Raw genomic sequence first — 13,353 nt, 5'->3', positions numbered from 1 at the left:
GCGGTTGGCAGAGACAGCCGGCTGTGTGCGTGTGCGCGTCTCTACATGTGGATCTGAGTAGGTTAGTGTAGGTTAGTGTGTGTGTCAGTTAAAACAAAAGATGCACATGAGGCATCTCTGTGCACAAGTGGAACACGTCTTGCACAGGTGTGTGTGCGTGAACCCATCTGTGCATAACTATGTCTATGTTTGTGTGTGTACGTGTGATAAATTAGTGACGGCAGCTGGTGGAGCGGTGTGATCCCTCAGCAGTGGTGACAGCAGCTGTTAGTGGGGCTGTCTCCGCCCAGCCAGGCTGACGAGGTCCTCTTCATCAAACATGCCGGCTCATTAATGCTGCAGGGAGCAGCATGGCACCCGAAACACAGCGGCACCACCGCGGAGAAAAGGGAGCGTGCCAACTGGGGGTGAGTGTACTTGTGTCGCTCTGAATGTGTGTGTGGTGAGCTGTGAGAATTGATTAACTTCCGTACGCCGTGATGGGAGGGGATCTTCAACAGGTTTACAAGAGTTCTGACATTTTGACTTTGAAAACCACGCGTGGACAAAGAAAACATACAGCCAGCTGCTTTCTTCAATCCATCGAATGAGCATCTACAGTACATTTTCAATGTATTTATGTAGGAATAAAGAAGCAGTCTCACCAGTTCAAGAACATGCTGCAGCTCATGTTCTTGATTACTGGATGAAAAGACATCAGTGTGAAAAAGTAGGGAAGCTACATTTTCATTAAAAAAAAAGGAGGAAGGGGACCCTGCCACGATACATCAAGAAGTAGAACTGGATTTATTGCAGGTCATTATTATTAACGTAGGTAAAATTAAACATGTATTTTTGTATTTAATCTTATTTTATATTAAGCATTGTTGAAATGTCAGTAACAAATAATTTTTGTTAAGTTTTTTTTTTAAATTAAATGTAAAAAAAAAATATTAAAAACTACAAATCTGAATAATAATTGGTTTAATGTTATTATGTTATTATGTTTAGTGTTATTCTACAGTTTTGATGTATGTTCCATGCCTGAATGTGCGTCTTTAGTTGTATGGGGGACGGGAAACTGATAAGCATATGCTTCATCTCGTCCGCCTTTGACGTCTTCTGCGGTTTCTTCGGGCAAATCATATCACATTTTGTAACTGTCAATGATTGTCAATGATACCGATGATGATGACAATAAAATTCACATTAAAAGAAAAAAAATGCTGTAAGTTTTAGTTTATTTAAGAAAAAAAAAAAAGAAATATGATAAACTTAAAAAAAAAAAAAAAAGAAAAATAATTGGTTTCTACTTTTTGTCCTCAGTTTTCTCAGATTGTTTTGGCCTAATTTTTTTTTTTTGGGCACATCCCTATTTCAAATGCAGGATGTGTCACATCGTAGGAGTAGAATTTCAACGTGAACCGAAAAACAACTAAAAAGAACAGGAATTATTCTTTCATTCATCCATCACACATGCCGTCTACAAAGCAAAAATATATGTCACATACTCGATCAAATATGGAAAATATAAATTCACATACTTTAATAGAATAATTGGTCACATCACTGAGTATCTTAAAGTGATCCTCGATCTTTCAGACAAGTAATTATTAAAAGATAAATATTAGTATGAGTTATAATAATTTGATATTAAAACCCCTCTTAATGTTTTCGTTTTAATAAAATTAGTAAAATTATTTAAGTGATAGGTCGCCATTCTTGTTACGTCGCAGTCACCGGGCCAAACTTCCAGCGTGTCACTCTTAGCTACCCCAACATATCGTCGGTTCTGCCCTTCCAATTTGAACCAGATCGGAAAAGTGAAGAGCAGGACAGCACTGTCGGGTGTTCACAAGACGAGCAGCAAAGGCAAAATGAGAACAGGAAATACAGTACCTTATAAGAGAAGAATTGGGCAAAACTGGTGATGTACTCGCTGCAAGTGTGTCTCAATGATAACGGAGAACTCCGGTTTTTGTTGGCAGATCTTCAAGGTGAGATATAGCGTTTTCAAACTTATCCCAGTATAAATATGTAGATTGTTAGTGTCCAGAGCTGTCGTATGCTTTACATACAGTACAAGCCAACAGTTTGACGGGAACAAATCCTGGAATCGAGTGTAATCCATGTCTTGTACATTGTAACGCGTGGTAGGTAGGATATGTGCAACATAGTACCAAAAAGGGGAGAAGCTTCCACTTATGCACATTTATTCACACAAAAAATAATATTTTCACCTTGACCACTCGGGAGCTCAGCGGTACGCACACACGCGTTCCCAGACGAACTCCAACATAAAAGTAAGGTCCATGTCAGAGTCACTGTCGTCACTGTAGCGTGCCATAGTGCTTTAATTATCTGGCATGATTTGGGGAAACTCCCACCAAGAACAGTCAACAAAAAAGATAGCTATAGTAATCCAAATTCGCGTTTTTTCACTCACTCGAAGATCCAGGAATTAGACCAATCTCATGGCAATGTTGCAACCGCGATCAGGCCGTCGAATCCACAAAATAAACTGATCCCAAAAGCCACTGTGGGACCGACGAATCCAGAAACTAGACAGAGCCGAAACCAATATTGCAGCCGCGGTGGGACTGTCGGATCCAGAAATTAGACGGATCCCTTACTTGACTGGGGATCCAGGAAAAATGTTCGGGCGCCAGTTGTAACGCGTGGTAGGTAGGATACGAACATACAGGGACCAAAAAGGGGAGAAGCTCCCACTTATGCACATTTGATCACAAAAAAATAATAATTCCACCTTGACCACTCACGTCACTCCACTTGTTACCATTTGACTGCAAATTGCATCCAAAAGCAGCACATCGTGGCATTTTACCAAGCGAGTTTAGGCAGCAATACGCAATTGTTGAACACGCTACACATTTGGAAACATCCCATTTACGTCATCACTGCGAGCCCGCAAAACATGGCGCTAACTATCGGTCAAAATATGTACTAAATGCGATAAAATATTGCCATTGATTCAATATTTTATGTGTTTCTAACAACATATTGTAGTTAGGGCTGTCAAAATTTTTATCGCGTTAATGGGCGTTAATTAATTTTTAAAATTAATTACGGTAAAATATTTGACGCAATTAACGCAGATGCGCCGCTCAGACAGATTTAAATGACAGTACAGTCAAAAGCTCACTTGTTGGGTTTTATGGAGTTTTGCCGCCCTCTGCTGGCGCTTGGGTGTGACTAATTTTATAGGCTTCAGCACCCATCAGCATTGTGCAAGTAATTATTGACATCAACAATGGCGGGCTACTAGTTTATTTTTTGATTGAAAATTTTACAAATTTTATTAAAACGAAAACATTAAGAGGGGTTTTAATAGAAAATTTCTATAACTTGTACCAACCTTTTTCTTTTAAGAACTACAAGTCTTTCTATCCATGGATCGCTTTAACAGAATGTTAATAATGTTAATGCCATCTTGTTGATTTATTGTTATAATAAACAAATACAGTCCTTATGTACCGTATGTTGAATGTATATATCCATCTGTGTCTTATCTTTCCATTCCAACAATAATTTACAGAAAAATATGCCATATTTTATAGATGGTTTGAATTGCGATTAATTGCGATTAATTAATTTTTAAGCTGTAATTAACTCGATTAAAAATTTTAATCGTTTGACAGCCCTAATTGTAGTACAAGAGAACAATTGTGGTTTATTAGAGCCTACATGTATTTAAGGTAGAGGATCACTTTAACCTCATATCTACCAAAATCTGTACCCCAAAAATATTTTTGTTTCTTTACAAGAAAACTCCAACTGCAGTAATTTAAGGTGGATATCTTGGGGCACCTATCGATTCGATTACCATTCAGAGGCTACGATTCGATTATAAATCAATTACTGATGCACCCCCCACCCCCCACCTTTTAATGTTTCGTACAATAATTCTAAAATTGTTCAAAAATCCTCTCAGGCGAAACCAAACAACTATTTCAGTATCAAGTGAACAGTTCAAAACAGCAAATAAAATACTCAAGTCCCCATTCTCTATCAGCAGCTTTAAACTACATTCAATTAATTTAATGTTGTGAATCAAACTCATTGCGTCCCAAAGACCGCGCTGACGATGTTTCAGTTCCACTTTACCTGGTATAATTCAATAATCGGAATTTGGACGTTTGTGAATCATTCTCGAATCTTCCACGGCTGAATCGCGAATAATCTAAGAATCGGAAATTTCGCACGCCTCTAGCAGTCATACAAAATAGTTAATTTAATACCACTCAATATGAATCCAAACAAAGCATTTCAACATTGCGCCACATCCTTCTATTAATTTCAGGAGTAAGAAGAGCCTACTGAAGGAGGAAGAACATGCAAACTCCACAAAAACATTCCAAAGTTTTTCTCCTTGCACTAGATATACTAACCACTACACTACCTTGCTGCTGCATATTATTTATTTCTGTGTGCTGAGCTGTCATTTAGTTTGGTGATTCTATTTTTGCACATTATACGAGTGTGCGTGTGTTCATGAAGCGCTGACAAGCAACAAGCACCCTACCAGTCAGGCATTTGAGTGCCGAGACTGTGTGTTATCACACCCCTCACCTGCTCCATGTGAGAAAGCGATGTCGACAGTTATGGATGGTGCAAATGAGACAAGCAGGTGTGAAAGATGGTGACAAAAATGCATAAGGGCTTTGGCAAGTGTATGCAAAAGAGAAACATTTGCATGGGTTTCCTCGGATATAACGGTTTTGATGTGGTTGTGTTTGACACATTGAGTGTGTGTGTATGAGACAGAGAGAAAGCAATGGAAGGGCAAGAGTGAGTAAGTGCATGAGAGAGACAAACAATGCATATTTCCCTAGTCCATGCAAATAAGAGAGAGAGAGAGAGAAAAACAATGCATCTTTTCCAAATACCTGCAAATAGGTGATTCTGTTCTGGACCAGATCCGACAGGTCTTTGGCCTCCTTCATCCTCCATTCGCCCACTCCATCTGCTTGGCTGAGGTAGTACAGGTCTGTCATGATGGACCTGAAAGCACAATAACTGGTTAGTCCCTGCAAAAGCAGCCATTCGTTGTCCAACAAGTTTATGCAACACAGAAAGCCTATTTTGTCCAACCGTGAAGGCAGAAATAATTTAATTAGTTGGCAGTGCAGCAGGCATTTAAGTCTTGCCAATTCTTTGCTGCAACAAGGTGTAACTCAAACAAGAAAAACGAGTAATAACAGTTGTAAATAGTGTTAATACTACATGTACTACAGTAATCCAGGAGAAACTAAAATGAGGTTCCAGTTTTCGCCAATGATTTGAGGCAGAGTCAACCTTGATGGATAACCTGTCAATCAGAGGCATGACAGAAAAAAACTCCATTAACCTACATATCGTTGAAGGAAAAAGTATGTCAACCCTTTGGAATATCTTACATTTCTGCACAAATTTATTATAAAATGTGGTCTGATGTTCAGACGATCTGGTCTGACCTCAACAGAGATATTTACTCCGAACAGTTTTGCAAAGAGTAACAGTTTAAAATTCATTCTGAGCATTGTGCATGTTAGATCTGCAACTACAGGAAACGTTTGATTTGCGGTTATTGCTGCTCATGAGTGAACCAGTTATTAAATCCAAGGGTTCACTTTCATTTTCATTCCAGCTTGTGCATGTTTGTCATTTTCAATAAAAAGATGAATACTAAATTGTTTGTGTGATTTAAATTCAAGTACACGTTTATTCTTGCGATTTTGATTAAGATCAGACAAAAATTGCCGAAATGTTAGCAATTCCAAAGGAGTCACAAGGCTTTTCCTCCCACTGTTCATGTATTATTACATGTGTTGTAGGTTTTCTCCAGTACACCACTCAGTCTTCGTCCAAGCCCAGAAAAATGTCAGCCTAATTGAAGGCACTAAATTGTTCATGACGTGGAATAGAAAATGATTGGATGGATGACACCAAGCATTCAGTATATATACCATTTTAACGGAATAAATTATTCATGTTTTACACTCAATGAAAGTCGGTGTGTTTTAGTTTAAATAATAAATCAATCTTGAATGAATGCTGAATTGTTACTTAGACCAAGTGCTTTCATGGTATTGTATCAGTAGTACCCTGTCATATATCATTCTAAATATAACTATTTTTGACATCGTTTGAGTCACTGTACTTTAAATTGAGGGGATAGAGGGATTTTGAGAAGGCAGACAGATATTGTTTAATGATGCTTCAGCTGGCCTTTGCTTGATGTTACATTTATACTGTGGTGCTAGGTAAAGTCTGACATCCTTGAACAACATTCTGCCAGCAATGCTCCATGAATCACCCAGTAGTATTAGCTCAGTTGACAATGTTTTTTTTGCGGGAATATCCAATTACTTTTTATGATACATGGACAATACATGCAGTGTAAAAGAAACATTGTTTGTTTAAATTATGTTCACATTATAAGCAAGAACATCTCCCAATTTGGAAATGTTGTGAACAATCTGCACCACTTCAAATGTGAATACTTCATAGGATATCTGAGCAAATATAGAAACAAATGTATGAGTACCGTAATTTCTCGAATATAAGGCGCACCCGTGTATAATGCGCCCCCCAAATTTACTTGTAAAATCTAGGGAAAATTATTGTACCCGTTTATAACGCGCACCCTAATTTTAGCACCAATAAATAGAAGAATCCAAGAAAACAGAAATCGTGTACAGATACAGAAATGTCATTTTACTGACTGGTGAAACACAGCACAAGCATAGCACATTGGTAGTTCAAAACATTACCATAAACGGACAATATTTACGGGAATAATATTATTTGACAACTTCTCCAACTTACCAGAATCTAGGAGAAAACAAAACAGATGTGACTTTTCTTTTAAAGGCTGCTGTATAACACTCGTTTCATCATGATGAATAAGTGTTTCTTCCATCGATTGATACGGTAAAATGAAAGTGAGAACGTAAGTTGGAAATCCGTGAGAGCTCATCGCTGTCAACACGACAGTAACAATAGGAACTATTGTTATTTGGGTTTGAGTTTCCCGAGGGACAGATATAGTTGACGGACACAGGAAGTCTGTGTGCTTACGTTTGTTATGGTCCGAGTTGCGGAGCTGCAATAAACATTGACTCAAATGAGTTCAAGAAATTACATTCTGTGCTTTATGACGAGTGAAAAAGCAGAATTTAACACAGGCGAAATCATTCGGCCGATTAGAGTGAAGTATTACCGAAACAAAATGGTGACGTCACGTACCATAATGGTCGGCAACGGGTCGCCGCATACGTTTCTTCAACACAACACACACACCAAAATAAAATTGGTTTATATATATATATTTACATATACAGTAGAGATTTCTGTCTCCATCCATGTAGCCGTTTATAACGCGCACCATGATTTTACAAGTTGATTTTGGGGAAAAAAAAGTGCGCGTTATATTAGGTAAATTACGCTATTTCGATGTACAGTGTTATGAAAAACTATCCGAACCTTTGGGAGTTTCTCACATTTGTGCATAAAATAACCATCAAATGTGATCTGATCTTTGTCAAAATCACACAGATGTAAAAACGGTGTCTGCTTTAACTAAAACTACCCAAAAAATTATAGGTTTTCATATTTTAATGAGGATAGCATGCAAACAATGACAGAAGGGGGAAAATAAGTGAACCCCCTGCCTAAGGAGACTTAAAGAGCAATTGAAACCAATTTTTACCAAACAATTTAAGTCAGCAGTGTGCCCAATCACTGATGAGTGTTTTAAAGCTGCCCTGCCCACTATAAAACACACATCTGGTAAGAACTCCCTTGATGAGAAGCATTGTCTGATGTGCATCATGGCTTGGTCAAAAGAGCTGTCTAAAAACCTGCAATCAAGGATTTTTGATTTGTATGAAGCTGGGAAAGGATACAAAACATCTCTAAAAGTCTGGATGTTCATCAATTGACAGTCAATGAAGTTGTGTACAAATGAAGAGCGTTTGGCCGTCCACCAAAGGTGACGCCAAGAATTCAGCGCAGAATACTCAGAGTGGTAAGAAAGAACCCTAGAGTGTCTGGTAAAGACTTACAGAAATCACTGGCACAGTCCAATATCTCTGTGCACACATCAAATTACTGTGTATGTAAAACAATGGCCAAGAATGGTGTTCATGGGAGGACTCCACAAAGGAAGCCACTGCTGTCCACAAAAACATTGTTGCCTGTTTAATGTTCGCAAGAAGGCACTTGGATACTCCACAGATGTTTTGGCAAAATCTTTTATGGACTGATGAAACCAAAGTTCAATTGTTTGGGAGTAACACACAGTCATGTATGGAGGAAAAATGGAACAGCTCACCAACATTAACACCTCATCCCCACCATGACGCATGGTGGTGGGAGCATCATGATTTGGGGCTGTTTTGCTGCCTCAGGGCCTGGACAACTTGCAATCATTAATGGAAGAATGAATTCAAATGTTTATCAGGATGTTGTGAAGGAAAACCTGAGGCCGTCTGTCAGACAGTTGAAGCTAAAAAGAGGATGGATGCTGCAACAAGACATTGATCCAAAAGACAGAAGTAAATCAACTTCAGAATGGTTTCAGAAGAACAAAAAACACGTTCTGGAGTGGCCAAGTCAAAGTCCAGACTTGAACCCCATTGACATTCTGTGGCATGACCTAAAGACAGCGATTCATGCCAGAAATCTGACTGAACTAAAGCATTTTTGTAGAGAAGAATGGGCCAAGATTAGTCATGATCAATGTGCCGGATTGATCTGCAGCTACAGGAAGCGTCTGGTTGAAGTTATTGCTGCCAAAGGGGGGGAGGCAACAAAATAATAAATGTGATGGTTCACTAACTTATTTTCCCCCCTTCTGTCATTGTTTGCATACTATCCTCCTTAAAATATGAAAACCTATAAATGTTTGGGTGGTTTTAGTTAAAGCAGACACTATTTTTTTCATCAGTGTGATTTTGACAAATTTTGACATTTGATGGTGATTTTATGCAGAAATGTGAGAAATTCCAAATGGTTCAGATACTTTGTCATACAAATATATTAGCTGATGCTTCGCAGAATCTTTTGCCTCGTGTTGCAACCAATTATTTGTGTGGAGCGTTTTTATTCCCCAAGGGGTTGGCACAGATTAATGTCATTTCGATTAATTTTAATGAGGAAAATTGATTGGCGATACCCATGATCCGAGTTACAAGCTCGGTCACGGAACTAATTAAACTCGTAAGTCCACTGTTTTAGTCACCGATGCAAGCGCATACAGCTGGGTAATACTGTCTCTGTGATCCTGGCAAAGTGAAGGGAATATTTGCACAGGATGCAAACGGAGGTGCCTTTGATCTTATTCCTGGCCCTTTTTCATCTCTCCTGATTTCAAACCGGGGCAGACGTGTAGAAGTTGCCAAACAGCACACAGATTAAATCAACATAAAATAAGCTTGCAGATTTATTATTCCCTTTTTAAAACCCCAGCAGGTTGACGGTAGAGCACAGGTTTATTGCTCTCCTCTGCAGGGCATTGGACATACCAATAAGTGTATTGTAATTTTAGAGCTGTGAATGTGCTATTACAAAGGCTCAAAATGTTTTTTCTACATCTTCCTGAGTGACAACACATTGTTATGCTTGTTTAGTTCTTTCCGGGATGAATCCTATCTGCAAGACTCTGACAGAAAATGTGTGTAGATGTCACGCGCTGCCAAATATCGTGGCCATCCTCTTTGCAACTTGCCCGAGAGCACGAGCTCTGATGTATTCCGCTAAGGGCGAGCGCAAACACATCTAACACACTCTCTCAAACACACACTTATGCAAGATTAATTTATTACTCACTTCTTTGACCCAAATCAGTCAAATCCTGTGTGTCTGAGAGGTCTTATTCAGATATTTGGTAGCTCATCCAAAGGCGCGGATACACACAAAGCAGTAAAATTGTCCTATTTTAACACTGGAGCAATGTGGATGTATTGGGCATTCTGTACAACCATGACTTCAGCATTACTCATCGTCCCAATTAGATTTTGGAACCATGGAGTGTGAATTGATGTCAATTCTACTTCCAGGAGTGTGCACAAGGGAGCTATCAGGGATCCACTGTGGGAAGTCAAAGCAAACCTTGCTGGCTGCAAAAGGTGACAATCATGAATCAAGTGAAAGGCACTGGCAACAGCATAGTGCTAATTCATATTTAGACATCAAGAACTAAGTATGTTTGATGAATGGAAAAAGCGAAACAAAAAAATGTTCAACTTTAAGGTGCATCTAACAACACACTGCACAATTAAAGACAAGTTGGAACCTGTTCGTTGAAGAAAAACAAGTGTTGGACTCCCAATAATTGCTGTGCAACAACAACATTCGGCATTGTTGGGGGTCTATTTTTAATCATTTGTTTTGCTTTGCTTCTGTGCTGTCGTCAAAATATCCCTTCACATAAAACTGGTGCAAAGAAAAGTTTCATGACAGCTGTGTTACATTATACAGGCAGGTATACCGTAAACTGAAAATAAAGGAAGATGTTTGTTCTTCCTTCATTATATTCAGTGCAAAAGTACCATAATTTGTGGTTTATAAATTGCTATTTTCGTCCTCCGCTTTCAACCCTGCGGCTTATAATCCAGTACGGCTAATTTATGTCCATTTTTACATGCTAAAGAGCTGCCTGTTTTTTGGTGCAAACATCTCATAATACAATCTGCAGCTAGTCCAGTACGTCCAATCTATGAAGAAACATTTTTCTTATAAAATTTGGTGGGTGCAGCTTATAGTGTTCCCTTACACAAGTTGGAAATGTTGATACCACAGATTGTTGTTCTAATGTGCAGTTTCGGGTATACTGAAAGTATAAAATATAGATATGGGAAATTGCAATGACAAATTGGAACGCATCAAATATTGTTCGAAATATAATGTACCTAATAGCTGGGTTCCATAGTACCATATTTTCAGCACCTAAAAGCTTTTAATTTTCTCAAAAGTCGACAGTGAGCCTTATTACCCAATGCCCTTTATATATACTAGTATTTGTTTCAATATTGGTTAATCATGGCATGACATTCCCTTTAGCGCAACTTTATCTAGTGGATGCATAACGCAACCTTCACCACTAGTACTACTACTGTGCCTTATAATGTGACATATATGAAAACTAAGGCTGTCAAATTTATCGCGTTAACGGGCGTTAATTAATTTTCTTAATTAATCACGTTAAAATATTTGACGCAATTAACGCATGCACGGAATGACCCATTCATGCGCTGCCTCAAACAGTTTACAATGACGCCGTTTTAGCACATTGAGGGCGAAAAGGCACAGAAATGCGAGCGGACATAGGCATTCATTGGACCGCACCTTTAATTGGCTTGAGCTTTGGCAGCCACTACTAACAGTCATGGTTGGCTAACTTACCATCTTGCATTTGGGTGGAGCAAGAGACGTTCTTTTTCTTAACAAGCCTAATTGAACACAATGCAGAACATACTGTATACCATTTGCAGCCACCACTGACAGTCATGGTTGCCCAACTTTCCATCACGCATTTGGGCGGAACAGTTAAGTCGGTACAGTATCATTTAGTGAAAGCACAACAAAGATAATATTACTATCTCTCAAAAAATATTGTTCACAAAAACAAAACCGCTCAATGCAAAGAGAACTGGCATTCCCAATCAAAATAGCTATGCAAAATACACATAAAACTTACTCAGACTTTGCCTTGGCTAGATCACTAATTAATTTAAAACTCGCCATTGACACCTTGTGGTGTGTTTCAGTCACTACCTTACGTAGTTAAAGACACTGTGGAAGAGCGGCAGGGAGCCCAATGTGACTTTGATTAAAAATTTTACAAATTTTATCAAAACGAAAACATTAAGAGGGGTTTTTATTAGGGCTGTCAAAATTATCGCGTTAACGGGCGTTAATTAATTTTTTAAATTAATCACGTTAAAATATTTGACGCAATTAACGCACTAGGCCCGCTCTGACAGATTTAAATGTCAGTACAGTGAAAGGCCAACTTGTTAATTGTGTTTTATGGAGTTTTTCCGCCCTCTGCTGGCGCTTGGGTGTGACTTGCACATGTTATGGGGCGTAATGTCGCCCTCTGCTGGCGATTCAGTGCAGCTGATTATTTGGGTTTCGGCGCGCTTTTCTGACGTGATTATATTTCGACGTGAACTCACACTAATAGACAGTGCTATTCAGACCAGCTAACGTTCGCATCCAGTATTCAGTGGCAGTTCTCATAGCCCCATCTCACTGTTTGTGTCTAATACATGCATCGCTTGTGAGTTATATTCCTCCTTTGTTTATATTTATGAGCATTAGATAGTTATTGATGATGTGTATTTGAATTTGTTCACATATATGGTGAAATGCAGTTACATTGTTAGATGCTTGTGAGCTAATTGGCTAGTGCTACTGCTGAAATGGACACGTGTGTGTACATTTTATGTTATTTTGTGATATATGCAAGTTATTGACACATTGCCTTGTTATTTTCAGTTTTACAAAAATACAAGAAACGTGCTCCTGTCAAAAAGAGATGACTTCAGTAAAGCCCATGCAACTTTGCCACACCGTCTGATTTCTTTTTGGAACTTATGTTCGCTATCTGTCAATTTGTGTACTCACACACATTGAGGACAGAATAGGGCTACTAGTTTATTTTTTGATTGAAAATTTTACAAATTTTATTAAAACGAAAACATTAAGAGGCGTTTTAATATAACATTTCTATAACTTGTACTATTATTCATCTTTTAAGAACTACAAGTCTTTCTATCCATGGATCACTTTAACAGAATGTTAATAATGTTAATGCCATCTTGTTGATTTATTGTTATAATAAACAAATACAGTCCTTATGTACCGTATGTTGAATGTATATATCCATCTTGTCTTATCTTTCCATTCCAACAATAATTTACAGAAAAATATGGCATATTTTATAGATGGTTTGAATTGCGATTAATTGCGATTAATTACGATTAATTAATTTTTAAGCTGTAATTAACTCGATTAAAAATTTTAATCGTTTGACAGCCCTAGTTTTAATATAAAATTACTATAACTTGTACTGAAATTTATCTTTTAAGAACTCCAAGTCTTTCTATACGTGGATCCCTTTAACAGAAAGAATGTTAATAATGTAAATGCAATCTTGTAGATTTATTGTTATAATAAACAAATACAGTACTTATGTACAGTATGTTGAATGGTTATGTCTGTCTTGTGTCTTATCTTTCCATTCCAACAATAATTTATAGAAAAATATGGCATATTTTAGAGATGGCTTGACTTGCGATTAATTACGATTAATTTTTAAGCTGTGATTAACTTGATTAAACATGTTAATCGTTTGACAGCCCTACT

At 38.0% G+C, this 13,353-nt stretch overlaps 1 protein-coding gene and 1 long non-coding RNA gene across 2 annotated transcripts in view; one reads left to right on the top strand and one right to left on the bottom strand.

The window, feature by feature from the left end:
- LOC130907607 (uncharacterized) overlaps window positions 1-2,357 on the top strand; it is a 65,315-nt gene extending 62,958 nt beyond the window's left edge. The window contains exon 3 of the long non-coding RNA XR_009061505.1: window positions 216-2,357. This is a non-coding gene — a long non-coding RNA (uncharacterized LOC130907607). The remainder of the gene's footprint in view (window positions 1-215) is intronic.
- Window positions 1-13,353, bottom strand: part of fut8b (fucosyltransferase 8b (alpha (1,6) fucosyltransferase)) — a 232,348-nt gene that overhangs the window by 72,719 nt on the left and 146,276 nt on the right. The window contains exon 5 of the mRNA XM_057822895.1: window positions 4,887-5,001. Coding sequence (XP_057678878.1) covers window positions 4,887-5,001 — 115 coding nt within the window. The remainder of the gene's footprint in view (window positions 1-4,886; window positions 5,002-13,353) is intronic.

The sequence above is a fragment of the Corythoichthys intestinalis genome, chromosome 19 (assembly GCF_030265065.1).
Source record: "Corythoichthys intestinalis isolate RoL2023-P3 chromosome 19, ASM3026506v1, whole genome shotgun sequence".
NCBI lineage: Eukaryota > Metazoa > Chordata > Actinopteri > Syngnathiformes > Syngnathidae > Corythoichthys > Corythoichthys intestinalis.
The sequence above is the reverse complement of the archived record's forward strand: the minus strand, read 5'-3'. Positions and strand labels throughout refer to the sequence as shown.